The following is a 20,856-nucleotide window of genomic DNA, read 5'->3' as shown; positions in this document are numbered from 1 at the left end:
TGTTAGAGAATGTTTTGCCTATGTTTTCTTCTAGGAGTTTTATAGTTTCTGGTCTTACATTTAGATCTTTAACCCATTTTGAGTTTATTTTTGTGTATGGTGTTAGAAAGTGTTCTAGTTTCATTCTTTTGCAGATGGTTGACCAGTTTTCCCAGCATCACTTTTTAAGAGATTATCTTTTCTCTATTGTATATTTTTGCCTCTTTTGTCAAAAATAAGTTGTCCATAGGTGTGTGGGTTTATCTCTGGGCTTCCTATTTTGTTCCATTGATCTATATTTCTGTCTTTGTGGCAGTATCATACTGTCTTTATGACTGTAGCTTTGTAGGATAGTCTAAAGTCAGGCAGGTTGATTCCTCCAGTTCCATTCTTCTTTCTCAATATTGCTTTGGCTATTTGAGATTTTTTGTGTTTCCATACAAATTGTGAAATTATTTGTTCTAGTTCTGTGAAAAATACCATTGGTAGCTTGATAGGGATTTCATTGAATCTATAGAATTACTTTTGGTAGTACACTCAACTATATTGATTCTTCTGATCCATGAACATGGTATATTTCTCCATTGATTTGTGTCATCTTTGATTTCTTTCATCAGTGTTTTATAGTTTTCTATATATAGGTCTTTTGTTTCTTTAGATAGATATATTTCTAAATATTTTATTTTTTTTCATTGCAATGGTGAATGGAATTGTTTCCTTAATTTCTCTTTCTGTTTTCTCATTGTTCGTGTATAGGAATGCAAGGGGTTTTTGTGTATCAATTTTATATCCTGAAACTTTACTATACTAATTGGTTAGCTCTAGTAATTTTCTGGTGGTGTCTTTAGGGTTTTCTATGTAGAGGATCATGTCATCTGCAAACAGTGAAAGTTTTACTTCTTCTTTTCCAATCTGGATTCCTTTTATTTCTTTTTCTTCTATTACTGCTGTGGCTAAAACTTCCAAAACTATGTTGAACAGTAGTGGTGAGAGTGGGCACCCTTGTCTTGTTCCTGACTTTAGAGGATATGCTTTCAATTTTTTACCACTGAGGATAATGTTTGCTGTGGGTTTATCATATATGGCTTTTATTATGTTGAGGTATGTTCCTTCTATTTCTGTTTTCTGGAGGGTTTTTATCATAAATGGATGTTGAATTTTGTCAGAGGCTTTCCCTGCATCTATTGAGATAATCATATGGTTTTTATCTTTCAATTTGTTAATGTGAGGTATCACATTGGTAGATTTGCAAATATTGAAGAATCCTTGCATCCCTGGGATAAAGCCCACTTGGTCATGATGTATGATCTTTTTAATATGTTGCTGGATTCTGTTTGCTAGAATTTTGTTGAGGATTTTTGCATCTGTGTTCTTCAGTGATATTGGCCTGTAGTTTTCTTTTTTTGTGGCATCTATGTCTGGTTTTGGTATTAGGGTGATGGTGGCCTCATAGAATGAATTCGGAAGTTTATCTTCCTCTGCAATTTTCTGGAAGAGTTTGATTAGGATAGGTGTTGGCTCTTCTCTAAATTTTTGGTAGAATTCAACTGTGAAGCCATCTGGTCCTGGGCTTTTGTTTGTTGGAAGATTTCTTATTACAGTTTTGATTTCTGTGCTTGTGATGGGTATGTTAAGATTTTCTATTTCTTCCTGGCTGTAGGTTCTAAAATATCCCAGAACTGGTGCAGACCCAGGAGTCTGGGCTAGATACAAGGGCAGCTGGCTGTCAAGTCCAAAGCATCTCAGAGCTGACATTGGTTTGTCTGTAAGTATGGCCAAGGTTAGGGGGATCCTGAGAATGGTGTCAAACTGCTGGTGCATGGGGCTATGGCTCAGGGGATTTGGGCCCAGTACTGGCTCACATGTAGGTGGAACCTGGTCTGAGGATCTCTGGCTAGACAGCCCAAGTGTTCCATCCCTATGGTGAGTGGTACCAGATCCCAGGGTAGCTGGCTGCAAGGCCCAGGGGATCCAAGGTCTGTGCTAGCAAGCTGGTGAGTGGACTGGGTCCTGTCACAGACAGCTGTGTGATTGCAATGATCCTGAGGCTGGTGTCTGCCCACTTGGTAGCTATATCTGGATCCCAGATTCTCTGTCTGAAGAGCTCTAAGTTTCCACAGTTGGTGTGTTAGCCTGCTGGTGGGTGGGGCTGGGACCCAAAGGGTCCTGAGTCTGGTGCTTAACTGCTGATGGATGAGATTGGTCATGGGGTTAATGCTAGCCCACTAGTGGACTGAACTGAGTCACAGAGTCTCTGGCTGCAGGACCCTAGGGGTTCCTGAGCTAGTGCCAGCACACTCATGTGTAGGGCCATGAGCTGGGCTGCCTGGTGGACATGGCCGTGTCTCCTGGTAGCCATGGATTCAAGAGGTCTTAAGGCAGCCTGTCAATTGGTGGGTGGGGCCGTGTCCCTGCCTGGCTAAGTGCTTGGCCTGCAGTGTCCTAGAACTCGTGTGGACAGGCTGTGAGTAGGGCTGGATCCTGATGCTAATAAGCTAGAGGGAGGATTCCAAAATGGTACTAGTCAGCATGAGCTCCTAAAAGTGTCTTCCACCAGTGCTTATGTCCCCAAAGTGAGATCCAGTTACCTCCTGCCTCTCCAGAGACTCTCCAACACCAGCAGGTTGATATGACCCAGATTCTGATCAAATTACTGCATCTACCCTGGGTCCCAGAGTGTGTGAGATTTCTGATGTATCCTTTAAAAGTGAAGTCTCTATTTCCCACAATCCTCTGTGACATCTGAAAGTAAACATTGACAGCCTTCAAAGCCCAATGTTCTGGAGGCTCACCTTCCTGGGGCAGGACCTGCAGGCTGAGGAGCCTAATGTGGGGTTTAAACCTGTTACTCCTTGAGGAAAATCTTCACAGTTTTAATTATCCTCCCATTTATGGGTCATTCATCTCAGTAGTTATGATCTTGACTATATCGAGTCATCATCTCCTACTTGTCTCCTTATGGTTCCTTCTTTATATCTTTACTTGTAGAGTATCTTTCCTGCTAGATTCTGATCTTTCTCATCAGCAGTTGCTCTCTTAAAAGTTATTTCTTCAGTTGGTCATGAGGGGAGATGAGCCTAGGGATCTCCCTACTCTGCCATCTTGTCCTGAACACCCCCACTCAGTTGTTTATAATTATTTATTTTTTATTTGCCTTGGGTTCAGATATTATGAATATCACCAAGGAAGCTTTATCATTTTATTAATAATACGCATTACTTCTTTTCTCAATTTGGTTTTTGTCCATGTAAAACCAGACCATGTCTGTTCTTTTATACAATAAGATATTTAGAAAAAATATCTGGACCAAATATCCAGGAAATATCTAGGAAAATATCTGGGAAAATATCTTTTCATTGACATGTGCTGTGCTGTACTTAGTCTCTCAGTCACTACTCTTTGTGACCCCATGGACTGTAGCCTGCCAGGCTCCTCTCCATGGAATTTTCCCTGCAAGAACACTGGGGTGGGTTGCCATTTCCTTCTCCTTGATTTCACAGTACTCTTGCCTGGAAAATCCCATGGATGGAGGAGCCTGGTGGGCTGCAGTCCATGGGGTAGCGAAGAGTCGGGCATGACTGGGCGACTTCACTTTCACTTTTCACTTTCATGCATTGGAGAAGGAAATGGCAACCCACTCCACTGTTCTTGCCTGGAGAATCACAGGGGCAGGAGAGCCTGGTGGGCTGACATCTATGGGGTCACACAGAGTCAGACATGACTGAAGTGACTTAGCAGCAGCAGCAGCAGACATAATTTACCAAGTCAATGTGCTCTCTGATAAAAGGCTCAGTGTAATATAGTAAAGCCAATACCTTCTCTGTTGAAGGAAATTGACCAAAAACCTATGAAAGATAAAATAATTCTTTCCATTCTTATTGACACAGATACATCCCAATACAGCTATGTAGTCCAATTCTGTATACTAGAAAGTTTCCTGTTGCTATGTTGGGGATATGAAGGGTTGCCTGCTTCAATGTCCCAAAGCTTATGTTGTTAAACATTCTTGAGTTACAAACATAACAGCTGCCTGAAGATGTGGAATATACAGGAAGCTGAGGAATATATAGAGGAATATAGAGGAATTTATAAATAAATTTCAGTCAATCCAATATTTTTTGTCCATGTTCTCAGGTGACCAGGAACATCAGCTGAGCCATGGAGATATGGTTGAATCAATCATCTTCAGATGACTTTGTCCTCTTAGGCATCTTTTCCCACAGTCCCACTGACCTTGTTCTTTTCTCAGCAGTCATGATGGTCTTCATAGTGGCCCTCTGTGGGAATGTCCTCCTCATCCACCTCATCTACATGGATTCTCGACTTCATACACCCATGTACTTCTTCCTTAGTCAGCTCTCCCTCATGGACCTGATGTTAGTCTGCACCAATGTGCCCAAGATGGCGGTCAACTTCCTGTCTGGCAGGAAGTCCATCTCCTTTGTAGGTTGTGGCATACAAATGGGTCTTTTTGTCTCTCTCGTGGGATCTGAAGGGCTCTTGCTGGGACTTATGGCTTATGACCGCTATGTGGCCATTAGCCATCCACTTCACTATCCTATCCTTATGAGTCAGAGGGCCTGTCTCAAGATTGTTGGGAGCTCCTGGGCCTTTGGGATAATAGATGGTTTGATCCAGATGGTGGTAGTAATGACATTTCCTTTCTGTGGCTTGAGGGAGGTGGACCACTTCTTTTGTGAGATGTTATCCTTAATGAAGCTGGCCTGTGCAGACACATCTATTTTTGAGAACTTTGCTTTTGCTTGCTGCATCATCATGCTGTTTCTTCCCTTCTCCATTATCGTGGCCTCCTATGCTCGCATCCTGAGAACTGTGCTCCACATGTGCTCTACTCAAGCTGGTAAAAAGGCTCTGGCCACATGTTCCTCCCACCTGACAGCTGTGTTCCTCTTCTATGGTGCAGCCATGTTCATCTACCTGACACCTAGGAGCTACCGGGCCCCAAGCCATGACAAGGTGGTATCTATCTTCTACACAGTCCTTACTCCTATGCTCAACCCCCTCATTTATAGCTTGAGAAACCAGGAGGTGATGGGAGCCCTGAAGAAGGGGCTGGACCATTGCAGAATTGGCAACCAAACCTGAACTTCAGGCCAGATATTGTGACTCTGTGATGTTGGATAAACAAACTCTATGTGAGGTTCAATTATCTTATTAATAAAAGAATCATGAAACCTGAAGCCTTGGAGAGGTCTTTTTCAATCCCAAGGAACTATTAGATGACTCTGATTGGAAAAAAAATAAAAAGGCTTTCCCCTTCCATTGTTTTTGAACTGATCATTTTGTTTAAAATGGAATGCAGGATTTTGTAAACTCAAGAGCAGTGTGGAAATAAGACATTGGGATTTTGGTCTCTTAAATTGAAATTGTTCATACTATCAGAGAATGCCCTGACCCTAACTTCCTCACTGGTAACCTCCACCATAGAGTCAGAGCCTGCTGCTGCTGCTGCTGCTAAGTCGCTTCAGTCGTGTCCGACTCTGTGCAACCCCATAGACAGCAGCCCACCAGGCTCCCCTGTCTCTGGGATTCTCCAGGCAAGAACAGTGGAGTGGGTTGCCATTTCCTTCTCCAATATATGAAAGTGAAAAGTGAAAATGAAGTCTCTCAGTCATGTCCAACTCTTCGCGACCCCCTGGACTGCAGCCTACCAGGCTCCTCTGCCCATGGCATTTTCCAGGCAAGAGTACTGGAGTGGGGTGCCATTGCCTTCTCCAGAGTCAGAGCCTGCTATATGCCAAACACAGTTCTTTGTTCCTTCTATGTTTACAGAGGTATCACTTGTGTTTTATTTATATGTATAACACAGATATACCCTCACACTACTGTCTTAGATGAAATACTTCTAGATGACAAAAAAAGAAGTTAGTAAAATTCTCTAGAGAATGTGAATGCTTCACTCTAGTACCAGAATCATTATAATGACTTTCTCAAAGAATAAAAATGCAGTCTTTTAGATTCATGATGAAAGAAGTAAGTACTTGCTTATTGGTATATTCACATAAAAATATGCATAAATGTTATATATACATATATGCAAACTTCCAATGAAATCAGTCATTTTTTAAATTTATTTGTTTTTAACTGAAGGATGATTGCTTTACAATATTGGTTTGATTTCTGCCGCACATCAACATGAAGTAGCCATAGTTGTATATATGCCCCCTCCCTCTTGAAGCTCTCTCCCACCCCGCTACTCCTTTTCCTACCCCTCTAGGTTGTTAGAGCTCCAGTTTGAGTTCCCTGAGTCATATAGCAAATTTCCATTGAATCAGCCATATTTTATCATTTCAGTTTCTATCAATAAACTAGGAAAATTAGCTATATTATTTTTCTTTGGGGGATTAAGATTGAAACATAAATGGGAGAATTTGATCTGTTATTTCAAATTTATTTTCACACACTTTTATTTGAACCACTGGGATTATTTGTACTCATATAGCTAAGCTCTGGACTAGCTCTTATACACATTTGCAATAAAACCATCTTTTCCTGGGGTAAAAATACTCTTAGTTGCATGCAGACAGAAGAGAAAGGATAGAACTGGGTTCTGGAAGTTGGACCAAGCCACAGGAAGGCATTTGCTCTGTGTTCTGTTTTCAGGCTTGGAGAGAATGGAGACTAGAGAATGTCATTAGCAATGACACTAATAGTAATTAGGATTCTTAGGACCAACCAGGGAGAGCTGACTTGATGACTCAGTTTAATGTCACCATAAACATTTCACGGTGAACATCATTCACTTTTTGCAGGCAAGAAAACTGGACCTCAGATTAGTTAAGTCACTTGTCCTCATGCCCCAGTTTTCCTCTCCACATCCCCCAGGGAGAGTTTGTTGGAGCAGCTGAGATGAAAAGAGAACTTTGCAAGAGGCTTCCTTCTGTTGGAGTTTAATTTGCAAACTGAGGGGAATGATGTAGCATTTGTGGAGTCTCTGGAAATTTGTGAAAACAGAAGTAACTTTCCTTAGTCACATCAGAGGGGAGAATGATGGATGGCAGTGAGGAGTGGCAGAGAATAAAATCTCTGAGCCCGGAGGTGGACCTGGCCCAGTGAGGCATTTTTTCCACTTCCTCACTGGCTCCCAGTAACAGGCACCCCCTCCTAGTCCAGTCCACTCCCACAGTGTTCCCCTCATGGATGAGGATGAAAGTCCTCCTCGTGCTATAATTTTTGTTTCTGGAAAGCTTTTTCTTACCCCTAAATATTCTGCCAGAGTTTTAGGATGAAGCTCTCTCAGGTTTTTCTGGGTTCCTTTTTTCAGATCTGTTTTCTTCCCATTTTAACCAATCAGTACATTTCTTCAAAATGTTTCTACAACCCTGTGGATGAGCACCCCAAACATCTCCATCAACTCTTATTTTCAAATGATAAGAGGAGATATTCTAGGGGAATTCTGACTGTGCAAGACTTTCTTTCTTCTGGAAATTTCTCTATTCTACCTTTCCTAGGCCCCTCCCTCCAGTTCAGGCCCATTTTCTTCAAGGTGATGAAGATAAACTGGTTTACCTACAAACCCAACTGACTGATCAGAGCAGCCCTCCCTGGAATGTGGAGTCAGTTCACCAAGGACATTGTGCCCCAGATTGGAACAACGCCCCCTGACCCTCTGGCACTTCTTGGTGTTATTGACTAGAAAGTTTCTATAAAACATTCTCCCTTTTTTAATATGTTCATTTACCATCTCTGTCATTGGATATTTTAAAATGTTCTTTATTCATTATCTTAAAAACTGTTAAGTAAAGTGTAAATTGATACAACCACTATGGAGAACTGTATGGAGGTTCCTTAAAAAATAAAAATGAAATTACCACATGACCCAGCAATTCCAGTACTGGGCATATGCCCTGAAAAAAACATAATTCAAAAAGACACATTTACCCCCCACCAATGTTCACTGCAGCATTATTTACAATAGCTAGGACATGGAAGCAACCTAGATGTTCATCAACAGATGGATGGATAAAGAAGTTGTGATACATAAGCACAATAGAATGTTACTCAGCCAGAAAAAGGAGTGAAACTGAGGCAGTTGTAGGGAGATGGATAAACCTAAAGTGTCTCATATAGGGTAAAATAAGTCAGAAAGAGAAACACAAATATCGTATATTAATGGATATATATGGAATTTAGAAAAACAGTACTGATGACACTATTGCAGGACAGGAATAGAGACACAGACATAGCAGACATAGCAAACAGATTTGTGGACACAGTTGGGGAAGGAGAGGGTGGGACGAATTGAAAGAGTAGCACTGACATATATATACTACCACTCTGTGTAAAACAGATGGCTATTGAAAAGCTGCTGTATAGCACAGGGAGCTCAGCTCACTGCTCTGTGATGACCTAAAGTGGTAAGATGGGTGGGTGGGAGGGAGCTTCAAGAGGAAAAGGATATATGTATACTATAGCTGATTCACATTGTTGTACAGCAAAAACTAACACAACGTTGAAAACCAATTATCTTCCAATAGAAAATAAATAATAAATAAATATATAAAAGATAAACTTGATGATTAAAAAAAACTGTTAAGGGGAGGATTGAACCACGCATCCCTTTTCTGGATGAGCTTGTCAAAGTTTTGGGTTTTTGTACAGACAAAAACACAATTCTTGCTCTTGTTGCGAGCAGGCTGGTGTCAGTGAGAGCTTCCTGTCCCCCACTGTCTGAGTAGGAATGGTATTGAAACCTGAGGAGTTCAGGGTTCCCATCACTTCCTTAGGGTCTTGACTCGAAGGTACCGCTCTTCCCACCTCAAACCATTGGACAACTGTGTGGAAAATGTGATGGCAAGTGTGCGATCTGTGAGTCTCTGTGAGTCCTCTATGCATCCTGCACCCTGATGTGCATATGCAATGTGTATAACTATGGCTGTTCCCAGGGATGCTCTGTGATTGGTAGAGGCCTTGAGTTTGATACTGGAGTTCATCACCCAAGAGAAACATAGAGATGGTTGCCCAAAGATTGTCAGTTTGGGGAGCTCTAAGGCAGATCTCTTCTTTAAATGCAAAAAGTATGGCTTCAAGAAGAGGCGATTGATGGGCTGCCACTTCCTTTCCTCATCAAACTGCTGCAGCTGCCAAGACAAACGCCTAAGACTGCAAGCAGAAAGGAAGTGGAACACAGAGCCTCAGCTGAATTGCCTATTAGTACACTAGAACCTATCCACCCTTTCCTCTTCTCTCACTCAGAAGTGGTAAGAATGGAAAAAAGATTCTTCGCAGCACATTCTGGCAGGCGGTATCAGAGAAAAACTGATAGATTAGTTTCATAGTGTTTCTTAAATTCAAGAAGCAAGGCTGTGTTATCCACATCGAAAAGTTCTTTACACCAAAACCCTCTAAAACAGAAGTATCATTTCAGTCTTCTGTTTGAGGAGTTGACTGTGACACTATCTGCAGTGAGACGCATGTCTTACAGCAGCTCTGATAGCAGTTGTCCTTGATGAAACATCTGCAGTGTGGTGGAGAGCTCTAAGAACAATAAATATAGACATTTCATCTTGCAATCATATCACTTTTCTTTTAGAAAATTGAAAACCCTTTCTGCTGCTCTTGTATTTTAAAGTAGCACACTGACTTTTAAAAAATTTTTACTTTCAGTTCAGTTCAGTTGAGTTGCTTAGTTGTGTCTGACTCTTTGCAACCCCATGGACGGCAGCATGCCAGGCCTCCCTGCCCATAACCAACTCCCAGAGTTTACCCAAACTCATCTCCATTGAGTCAGTGATGCCATCCAACCATCTCAACCTCTGTCATCCCCTTCCTTTAAATTCTGTTTAACTCATTAGTGAGTGGGAAAAGTGAAAGTGAAGTTGCTCAATCATGTCTGACTCTTTGCAACCTCATGGACTGTAGCCTACCAGGCTCCTCATCCATGGAATTCTCCAGACAAGAGTATTAGAGTGGGTTGCCATTTCCTTCTCCAAGGGATCTATCTAACCCAGGGATCGAACCCAGGTCTCCCACATTGCAGGCAGACGCCTTACCATCTGAGCCACCAGGGAAGCTATCAGACAGAAAAACCAGTTCTAAAAGCAACTGAGTCTGCATGGGCTATCAGAAAATTTCCTTTAAAAAATCAAAGAATATTAGAATAAGATTTCTAAGGTACACAAATGGTGAAAGTCCTATAAGATAATAAAACCATAACCTTTATAGCTGTGTTTTCTACTGGACATAAATCTACAAGTTAACATGGAACTTCACAGGGCCTGGCCTTAAGTTAAATAGCAAATATAAACACATACAATAAGAATTATTTTTCCCTATCATCCTTCTAGCATATATCAGCAAATGCATGAAAACAGATTCTCAATTTTTGCTGCTATCAATGGAGAATCAATTATCAGTCATGTGCAGCACAGAACTAATCTTTCCCAAGAACTAAAAACAAAAGCAAAGACACAAATACAGAACATCAAGAACAACAAGAAAATGAAAACCAGAGAGCCAGCAAAGAAAAAATTCTTAGCCCCCAGGGAATCATTATTCTGGGAGCCATGCTTGGGTTTAAGCAGCCCTGAGGTACACTTCTTCAGCAAAGTTTACCTGTTCCCTCAGGTGAGTCCACTCAAGCAAGTATATGGGACCTCCAAAGCTGTCCAAGCATAATTTTTTGAAAGGTAAAAACCTGACTCTCATATAAACATAAAAGAAACATGTCAAGTATTTTTATTTCATTTATATTAATTGATGAAGCAAGCAATAGGATGGTAAAGATGGCTCAAAGAGTAATTGAAGAGTTGAGAGTATGGGCTATCTAATAAAGAGCTGACAGGATAAAATGCTAGGTAAGGTAAAAAACTTCATGACCCAGATAATCACGATAGTATGATCACTAACCTAGAGCCAGACATCCTGGAATGCAAAGTCAAGCAGGCCTTAGGAAACATTGCTACAAACAAAGCTAGTGGATGTGACAGAATTCCAGTTGAGCTATTTCAAATCTTAAAAGATGATGCTGTGAAAGTGCTGCACTCCTAGGATGACCCAGAGGGATGGGGTGGGGAGGGAGGTAGAAGGGGGGTTCAGGATGGGGAACACATGTAAACCCATGGCTGATTCATGTCAATGTATGGCAAAAACCACTACAATAATGTAAAGTAATTAGCCTCCAACTAAAATAGATAAATTTTTCAAAAAAGAAAAGAAAGTGCTGCACTCAAAATGCCAGCAAATTTGGAAAACTCAGCAGTGGCCACAGGATGGGAAAAGGTCAGTTTTCATTCCAATCCCAAAGAAAGACAATGCCAAAGAATGCTCAAACTACTGCACAATTGCACTCATCTCACACACTAGTAAAGTAATGCTCAAAATTCTCCAAGACAGGCTTCAACAGTACGTGAACTGTGAACTTCCAGACGTTCAAGCTGGATTTAGAAAAAGCGGAGGAACCAGAGATCAAACTGCCAACATCCGTTGAATCATTGAAAAAGCAAGAGAGTTCCAGAAAAACATCTATTTCTGCTTTATTGACTACACCCAAGCCTTTGACTGTGTGGATTACAACAAACTGTTGAAAATTCTTAAAGAGATTGGAATACCAGACCACCTGACCTGCCTTTTGAGAAATCCGTATGCAGGTCAGGAAGCAACAGTTAGAACTGGACATGGAACAACAGACTGATTCCAAATCGGGAAAGGAGTATAAGGCTATATATTGTCACCCTGCTTATTTAACTTATATGCAGAATACATCATGAGAAACTCTGGGCTAGATGAAGCACGAGCTGGAATCAAGATTGCCAGGAGAAATATCGATAACCTCAGATATGCAGATGACACCACCCTTATGGCAGAAAGTGAAGAAGAACTAAAGAGCCTCTTGATGAAGGTGAAAGAGGAGAGTGAAAAAATTGGCTTAAAGCTCAACATTCAGAAAACTAAGATCATGGCATCTGGTCCCATCACTTCATGGCAAATAGATGGGGAAACACTGGAAATAGTGGAAACAGTGAGAGACTATTTTGGGGGTTCCAAAATCTCTGCAGCTGGTGAATGCAGCCATGAAATTGAAAGATGCTTGCTCCTTGGAAGAAAAGTTATGACCAACCTAGACAGCATATTAAAAAACAGAGACATTACTTTGCCAAAAAAGGTTCATCTAGTCAAAGCTTTCCAGTAGTCATGTATGGATGTGAGAATTGGACTATAAAGAAAGCTGAGTGCCAAAGAATTGCTGCTTTTGAACTGTGGTGTTGGAGACAACTCTTGAGAGTCCCTTGGACTGCAAGGAGATCCAACTAGTCCATCCTAAAGGAGATCAGTCCTGAGGGTTTATTCGAAGGACTGATGTTGAAGCTGAAACTTCAGTACTTTGGCCACTTGATGCAAAGAGGTTATTGGAAAAGGCCACTTGATTAGAAAAGACCCTGATGCTGGGAAAGATTGAAGGCAGGAGGAGAAGGGGATGACAGAGGTTGAGATGGTTGGATGGCATCACTGAATCAATGGAGATGAGTTTGGGTAAACTCCGGGAGTTGGTGATGGACAGGGAGGCCTGGCATGCTGCAGTCCATGGGATCGCAAAGAGTCAGATACGACTAAGCAACTCGACTCAATTGAACTGAAAGTAAAAAATTTTTAAAAAGTCAGTGTGCTACAGAATAATATGTTAAATCTTTGGGATTATTTTTTCCATCTGACAGAAATTTACAAGTTCAGGGTAGAACCTCACAATGTCTAAGCTCTAATCAAATAGTAAGTAGCAAAGTCAAACATACATATTAGAATATTAAATAATCCTTTGACAATCCTGTGAAACACAGATACTGAAAGGATATGCCTAGAATATTAAATAAACCTTAGCTGAGCTTGTGAAACGACATTGAAAGGATATGCATTTATCCTCAAGCCATATTTCCAAACTTTGGATGACTTTTAACTCAGAGCTCAGATGATATTTAAAGCCATGAAACTGGATGAGATGGTTCATGAGTTGCCTAAAACTAGGAATGATTAAGTAATCCCTCTACCTTTTTGTGTTTCCGCAAATGGCTAAGGGACTAACCATGAAAGACAACTTCATTCTCACATAGTCTAAGAGCTGCCTCCGCTCTTCCTCAATGACTTTCTTGTTTTACAAAACCCCAGTTTTCTTCCTCTTCTTTGAGACTTTCCTCATTACTAAACATTCTCTGTATTATAATAGTCTGAATAAAATAATCTCTTTAGCTTTCTAGTGCATTTTGTCTTTGACAATCACTTAGGCATCATAAAGAAAGAAGAATCTGCTTTTTCTATGAAGCCCTCCATTCTTTGCCCCATTTCCCCAACTGCATTTTCAATATAAATTATTGTATTCATTTTTAAAAGGTAATAAATACAAAACAGAGAAAAAGACATACAGTGAAAAATGTCTCCTTTTCTCCTTCTCCTTCTGCTGTCTATTTCACCTCCCAAAGCAACAATTTCTTTCATTCTTTTCAAGAACTTCAGTGTGTTCCATTGTGTGGATGAACCACAATTTATTTTACTGTTCCCTATTGATAGCCAAACTTACTCCTTGGAAGAAAAGTTATTACAAACCTAGACAGTATATTAAAAAAAAAAAAACAGAGACATCACTTTGCCAACATATATCCATCCGGTCAAATGTATGGTTTTTCCAGTAGTCATGTATGGATGTAGAATTGGACCATAAATAAGGCTGAGCACCAAAGAATTGATGCTTTTCAAATTGTGGTGCTGGAGAAGATTATTGAAAGTCCTATGGACTGCAAGGAGATCCAACCAGTCCATCCTAAAGGAAATCAGTCCTGATTATTCATTGAAAGGACTGATGCTGAAGCTGAAACTCCAATACTTTGGCCACCTGATGGGAAGTGCTGAATCATTGGAAAAGACCCTATGCTGGGAAAGACAGAGGGCAAGAGGAGAGGGGGATGACAAAGGATGAGATGGTTAGATGGCATCACTGACTCAATGGACATGAGTTTGGGTACACTCCAGGAGTTGAGATGGACAGGGAGGCCTGGATTGCTGCAGTCATGGGGCCACAGTCAGACACAACTGAGTGATTGAACTGAACTGAGAAGTCAGTGATCAAGAAGCAAAGAGGCTTCAGGTAAGACCCAGATAGGATTACAGTCAATATCTTGTAATAACCTCTGTGGACAAAGAATGATGCCTGCCGTATCAGTAAACAAAGGATATCACAGTCATCACCGATTTCAGGCACCTCGAGCGAGAGCCCTGAGGGAACTCAGGAAAGAAACAAAGAATGCCTGCCATCTAGTGGTTACCAGTCTGCAGCCACCCCTCAAGGGTGCAGCTTTAGGAATCTCAGGATGCAAAAATATAAGATACTTGCCCCAAATAGCTGAGTTCAGTTCAGTTCAGTTCAGTTCAGTCGCATAGTTGTGTCCGACTCTTTGCAACCCCATGGACTGCAGCATGCCAGGCTTCCCTGTCCAACAGCAACTCCTAGAGTTTGCTCAAACTCATGTCCATTGAGTCGGTGATGCCATCCAACCATCTCATCCTCTGCTGTCCTCTTCTCCTCCTGTCCTCAATCTTTCCTAGCATCAAGGTCTTTTCCAATGAGTCAACTCTTCACATCAGGTGGCTGAAGTATTGGACTTGAGCATCTTCTTTCCAATGAATATTCAGGGTTGACTTCCTTTAGGATTGATGGTTTGATCTCCTTGCAGTCCAAGGGACTCTCAAGAGTCTTCTCCAGAAAAATGTTATAGTTAACCTGAGATATCTAGTTTATTTTTATTAACAGTAACCTTTTATTCAACCATCTGCTTTTTGTTGCAAAACTCATATTTCCAAGCTCCCCTCTTGCCTCTGCAAAGAAGTTTTCTCAGTGTTACTTGAGATGCTGCCTCCCAGGCTTGATGTCCTAAAAATGTCCACTGAATGAAACATATCTCTCAACTTTTAGGTTGTGTGTATTTCCCAGTTGACACCTATAGTGGAAAAGAATCTGATAAATGAGATTTATATATATATATATTTATATATATATATATATATATATCAAACACAACATTGTAAATCAGCCATACTTCAATTTTTTTTTAATTTCAAAGAAAAAACAAGAAAAGAAAACCCAGATAAGGAACACCCCCCACCCCACCAAAAAATGCTGTAGGCTTTTGAAATATAACCTCTGAGGCTCCCTCCTGTTCATCGCAGCACTTTACACCATTCATCTACATTTTGCTCCCTGAATCCTTGCCTTTGAGGACTAACTGATGAGAACATTTCTGGTACATTCACCACAACTCTGTCCTAATGGGAGTAGGGTGAGGAAACCTGAGGGCAGTTTTCCCAGGCCCTCCCTGTCTTCAGGGACCCCATGTGGGTCCTTTTGAGACAACGGCTGGATTTGTCCCAACCCAGAGCAAAGGAACCAGTAGTTGGAACAGCTCTGGTGACAGACTACTTCTTTTCTGAACTTCTGTGTCCCAGGCCCAGGCTGCGTAAAATGAAGAACAATGGTGGGGAGGTGTTGGGGCAGTTTAAGGCTGGTGCCTCGTTACATGTCACAAAGGCCAACTTTGCCAACAGTACTCAGGCAGTCCAGAAAATGACCTCTTGATTTTGGCCTTTCAGTCACCCTGATAATGGACAGGATGCTTGGCAGAGACATTATTGGAAATAAGACAAATCTAAATGCCACAAGAGCAGGGAATTTCAGAGCTAGAAGGGACTTTTCAAGATCAACTTATTCTGCCCTCTCATTTTACAGATGTGAAAACAAGCTCAGAGATGGGGATGGATGGCTGGCATCACAGAGCATGTCCCCACACTCCATGCTCAGGTCTCCCAGGCCGTGCAGCCCTGGAACTGAATCCACATGGAGTTCCAAATAGGCAGAGACCAGCCAACATAGTTGTCCCATGGATGCCAGACTGAGAATGACCCTACCTGTGAAACTTCCAAAGCAAAGCTCCCCCCATTAAGTCTGGATTGCGCCTCTGTGCTCAATTTGACCTCTGGGGGTCAAAAGGACCTCAGATCTCTCAGGTTCCTTTCCAGGGTGCCTGAAGGCCAGGAGAAATGTCAAGGGAACCAGAGGCTGATCTCTGAGCATCAGAATATTTCCTGCCTTATCAGTAAACAAAGGAAGTCACAGTCATCAGGGATTGCTGTCATCCCAAGGGTGAGCCCTGAAGGAACTCAGGAAGGAAACAAAGAATGCCTGCCATCTAGTGGTCATCAGACTGCAGCTACTTCCTATGGTGAACCCTAAGGAAACTCCAATATGAAAACACAAGATACTGGCCCCAGACAGCTGAGGAGCATATAAAAGGAATGATTTCAGTGAGTCCAGACTCTTGCATCTTCCCATGAATAGAAAAGTACTACATTCCTTAACTTTGGATATCTGGTTTTCTTGAACTAACAATCATTTTTTGATGTTCCACCTACCTGCCCTTTGTTGCAAAACTTCTGTATAACTTAGCTCCCCTGCGCACTCCTCAGAGAAATGCTTTCAGCATTACTTGAGATGTTTTCTTCAGGGCTTGAAGTCCTAAAACTTCCCACCAAATAAAACATGATTCTCAAATTCAGGTTGAGAATATTTTTCAAGTCAACACCTCCATGCCAGATGAACTTGGTACATGGGGAGCTAGTCTGAAACCTTCTCCAGAAAGCTGTTTTCAGTCCCTGGGTGGAAGGTGTCACCCCCTTCCCAATCCCTCTTTTGTCATGTGCTTCATCTTATCCTATCCTATCCTATCTAATTTGGGACATCATATTTACAGTCAGTTAAGTTTTGAAAACCAGTGAACATACCTAGCTCCCTCTGATCCTCAAACCAGCCCTAGGAGGGGATGATTCAGATGATGCTCCCATTAAACAGCCCTTCAAGGAGAGAAGTGTGAGCCATGGCATGTCAGTGTAGAAAGGAATGCCAGGGGGACATTCTCCTGGCAACAGAGAGGGGAAGTTCCTGCTCCTATGATGGGAAGAGCAGCAACTGTCCTCTACCCTGGAGCCCTGGCAGATCTCCCTGGAGCTGTTGCCAAGGACATGTGGCTTCCACCAGATGGGTGAGTGCTCCCAGTGGGAGTAGCCAAGACTCCAAGGCAGGGAGGGACTCTTTCTATCGAACTTGCATCCTTGGTAAGTTTCCAGTAAGACCAGGGACCTTTATGTCCCAAGGAATGCTTGCCTCTCCCAGCAGCTCTCTTGCTGAAACTTTCCTGTTAATGAGCCTGGAGTAAGGCACAAGGAGCAGGGAAAAGGAGAGAGAAGACTGCACTCTGAGCAGGTATACCTGAAGCCTGAGGAGCAGGTTTCAAAGGGACCCCAGGATGACCTCAACCCTCCTTGGTCCATGTCCACCTGAAAGAGCTCCTAAAAGAGCTTTCAGAGTGAAAGGCTCAGGGCCATCTGCTTTACATAAGTTGTAACAGTTAAGAGAAAAGCAGAAGCTTAGGCTGCAGGAAAATGGGGCAACTACCAACACTTTTATTTTTTCTTTAGTATCCTTGATGATAATACACAGAAACCTCAGCCCAGCAGCCCCCCACCCACACATCCACCCACCCATGTCAGGCCGGTGTGTTAGTCCCCTCCACTGTTTGTGATCCCATGGACTGTAGCCTGCCAGGCTCCTCTGTCCATGGGATTCTCCAGGCAGGAATACTGGAGTGGGTAGCCATTCCCTTCTCTAGGGGAATCTTCCTGACTCAGGGATCAAAACCAGGTCTACTGCACTGCAGGCAGATTCTTTACCTTGTCTGAGCCACCAGGGAAGCCCAGGCCCCCCTTTTGTCTTTCATTGTTCTAATCCCTCCCAGGGCTTCCTCTGGTCCTACCTCAGATGTCCTCCTCCCAGCCATCCTCCATTCTTGCTGGTCTGTATATTGTGTCTTCCTATTGTGCAACCATCCCTCCCCCAACCCCTCTGATTGTAGTGCTGGAGAGCAGGGTACTCCTCTGTCTCCTTGCCTTCCTGCTGTATCCCCTGAACCTAAAACAAAGCCTACCCTGGCACACCTGCTGATCCAGTAAGCATTTCTCAACTTGTGCTTTGCACTTGTTAATTCGTTTAACCCTCCTCATCACCCTATAAGAACACTACTATCATCTGTTCTGCAGATGAGAAATCTGGGACCTCCAGATGATGGCTAACTTGCCCAGGATCCACCCTGATGGTGAGGATGCAGAGGGGAGGCCTGACACCACCCCAGGTGGGAGTAGTCCAGAAGTCACACACACTCTTAACACTACAACTTCTCTGCAGTCCTAAGTGCTTATAAACAGAATCCTTTGAATTTTAATTTAAAAAGACAGTTATAGGGACTTCCCTGGAGTTCCAGTGGTTTAAAATTCACCTACCAATGCAGGGGACACAGGTTTGATCCTTTCTCTGGTGAGATTCCACACGGGCAACTAAGCCCATGTAGACAGCTACTGAACCCCTACTCCAGAGACCATGGTCACAATAAGAAAGGGAACTGTACCTAGAGAGCAGCCCCTGCTCACTGCAACCAGAGAAAGCCCAGTGAAGCGACAAAGCCCCACGCAACCAAAACAAAAAGACAGTTATAGCATATAAAAGGTGAAAATCTCCTATTTGTTCAAGCACCAGTAAATAGCTTTCACATCATGCACAAAACATCAACATAAACTGGCACCTCGTGCAGACACACCATGGGGTGTGTGCTCGTTTTCACCATAAACTGGATTTTTTTATTTCTGTGACATTCAGTTTTCATTTTTTAAACTATCTCATGGTAAGTTCTCTGTTTTGGTAATTTTATGTTGGATGACTTCCATCACTCTCATTCAACTTCTGCAATCTTACAATGGCTGCTCACTTCATTTAATTGACATTTCTTTAAATGTACTCATATCTTTGTTACTTATATAACTACTCTAGCTTCATCGCAAGCAATACCATCAATAAATTTCAACTTTCAAGGTGCAAGATACACACCTGCTAAGCTACATTGAAGTGTTACATGAACAGTTGTCTCTGGGTCATTTAAGTAATTTTGCACACTACACTTGTCACCCGTGCCATTCCCTGAAAAATGCCTGCACACTGTTGTGGCTTTGGTTTTTTGTTTTAGCATTTCGTAACAGCTTTCTTGAGGTATGATTAATGTGCAACAAAGTTCATTCACTGTAAGTATACAGTTTTGTGATTCTTTACTCAATCTTTTTTACAGATTTCTGCAACTATCACCACAATTCAATTTTAAGTGTTCCATTATGATAAAAATTTCCTACATCCCCATTTGCAGTCAGTCTTCGCTCTCTCCTTTAGGCACAGACAACCATTGGTCTGCCTTCTGTCTCTATGGATTTTCCTTTTCTGGAGATTTCATATAAATGGTAGCACTGGAATTGTCGTGTGTTAAGTTTTAACTCTGCTATCAAAAAGTCAAACACAGAGTTACCATTGCCTTCTCCGCAGAGTTACTATACAACTCAGCAATTCACTCCTAGGTACATATCAAAAAGACTGAAAAGCATGTGTTCATGCAAAAACTTACACGTGTAATATTCATACTAGTATTATTCCTAATAGCCAACAAGTGGAAACAACCCAAATGTCCATCAAATGGGTAAATAAAATGTAGTACAGCTATAAAGAGCTTCCCAGGTGATGCTAGATAAAGAACCTGCCTGCCAGTGCAGGAAACTTAAAGAGATGTGAATTTGATCCCTGGGCCTGGAAGAGGGCATGGCAACCCACTCCAGTATTCTTGCCTGGAGAATCCCATGGGCAGAGGAGCCTGGTGGGCTACAGTCCGTAGGATTGCACGACTAAAGTGACTTAGCACGCACTCATAGCTATACAGTGTGATATTATTCAGCCATAAAAAGAAAAAAGTGAAAGAAGCCAGACACAAAGGCCATATCGTACAGGCTAGCTCTTTTCCTCTTCCCCAGTGCCAGAGATGACTCAGCATTATTCACAAGACTCTTCAAGGCCACAGCAGATAAGAGGGTGGCTTGGTTTAAGGCCCTGCTGTGTTGAAATTCTTTATGATTTGGTCTTTGAAGTTGGGCTGCCATCTATGGGGTCGCATAGAGTCGGACATGACTGAATCGACTTAGCAGCAGCAGCAGGACAATGAAGCACGCCTATGAACAGAGATCTATGCACTGTTGTGCATTATGTGTCCCGTGTTCCTTGCCACCCCATTTGTACACAATCAGCAATATCTCTTGGGCCCACAAGGCATGCTAATGTTAAGTCGCTTCGGTCGTGTCCGACTCTGTGTGATCCCATGGACAGCAGCCCACCAGGCTCCTCCGTCCACAGGATTCTCCAGGCAAGAATACTGGAGTGGGGCACCATTTCCTTCTCCATAAGGCGTGGGAATTCAGTAAAACTCAAAGTCGAATTCAAGGTAAGCTGTTAGCTTAGGACTGAGTAAGGAGAGACAAGGAAAGGGAAAGATAGGGAGACCCACTACTCCTTCAATCCTTTCTTGTCAGTAAGCAGAAGGTAGAATGTCATTTCAAGAAGTGAAATAAAAATAGTTGAGCTAGTTTTGTGTAGCGCTTCCACTGTTACAATAAGAATGAAGTACCTGTGCATTTATGAGCTACCAAATGAGGATCATGTGGGATTATGGCAATTCTGTATTTGAGTGAAATGTTCCTTTATCTGCATTTAAAACCAGCATTGCAAAATAAAAAGGTGAATAGAAAGCCCATGCTAATAATTTAGGTTTTTAATTTTTCTTTACTTAGAATGACGTTGACTAGCAAAAGAAAAAACAAACAAAATCCACCATGACAAGTCATGAGCAAGACCACAGAAGAGTGGGAAAGCCTTGCATTTACGGTTTTAGCTTTACTATCTTTAACTTTCTTGCTTGTTTGAACAAGAGTCCCTACATTTTTTCTTTTTTTTTTTTTTTTTTT

The 20,856-nt window shown here is 42.0% G+C and overlaps 1 protein-coding gene across 1 annotated transcript; it reads left to right on the top strand.

Annotated features, from left to right (window-relative positions):
• The first annotated feature begins 4,137 nt into the window (after positions 1–4,137).
• Positions 4,138–5,085, top strand: LOC104993393 (olfactory receptor 2V2-like). The gene has a single exon (XM_010846630.1). It carries the CDS (start codon positions 4,138–4,140, stop codon positions 5,083–5,085), a length of 948 nt encoding a protein of 315 aa, XP_010844932.1.
• Positions 5,086–20,856: the final 15,771 nt, after the last annotated feature.

This window comes from Bison bison, unplaced genomic scaffold (genome assembly GCF_000754665.1).
Source record: "Bison bison bison isolate TAMUID 2011002044 unplaced genomic scaffold, Bison_UMD1.0 scf7180017864238, whole genome shotgun sequence".
Lineage (NCBI taxonomy): Eukaryota > Metazoa > Chordata > Mammalia > Artiodactyla > Bovidae > Bison > Bison bison.
This window is presented reverse-complemented; position numbering and strand designations above follow the sequence as displayed.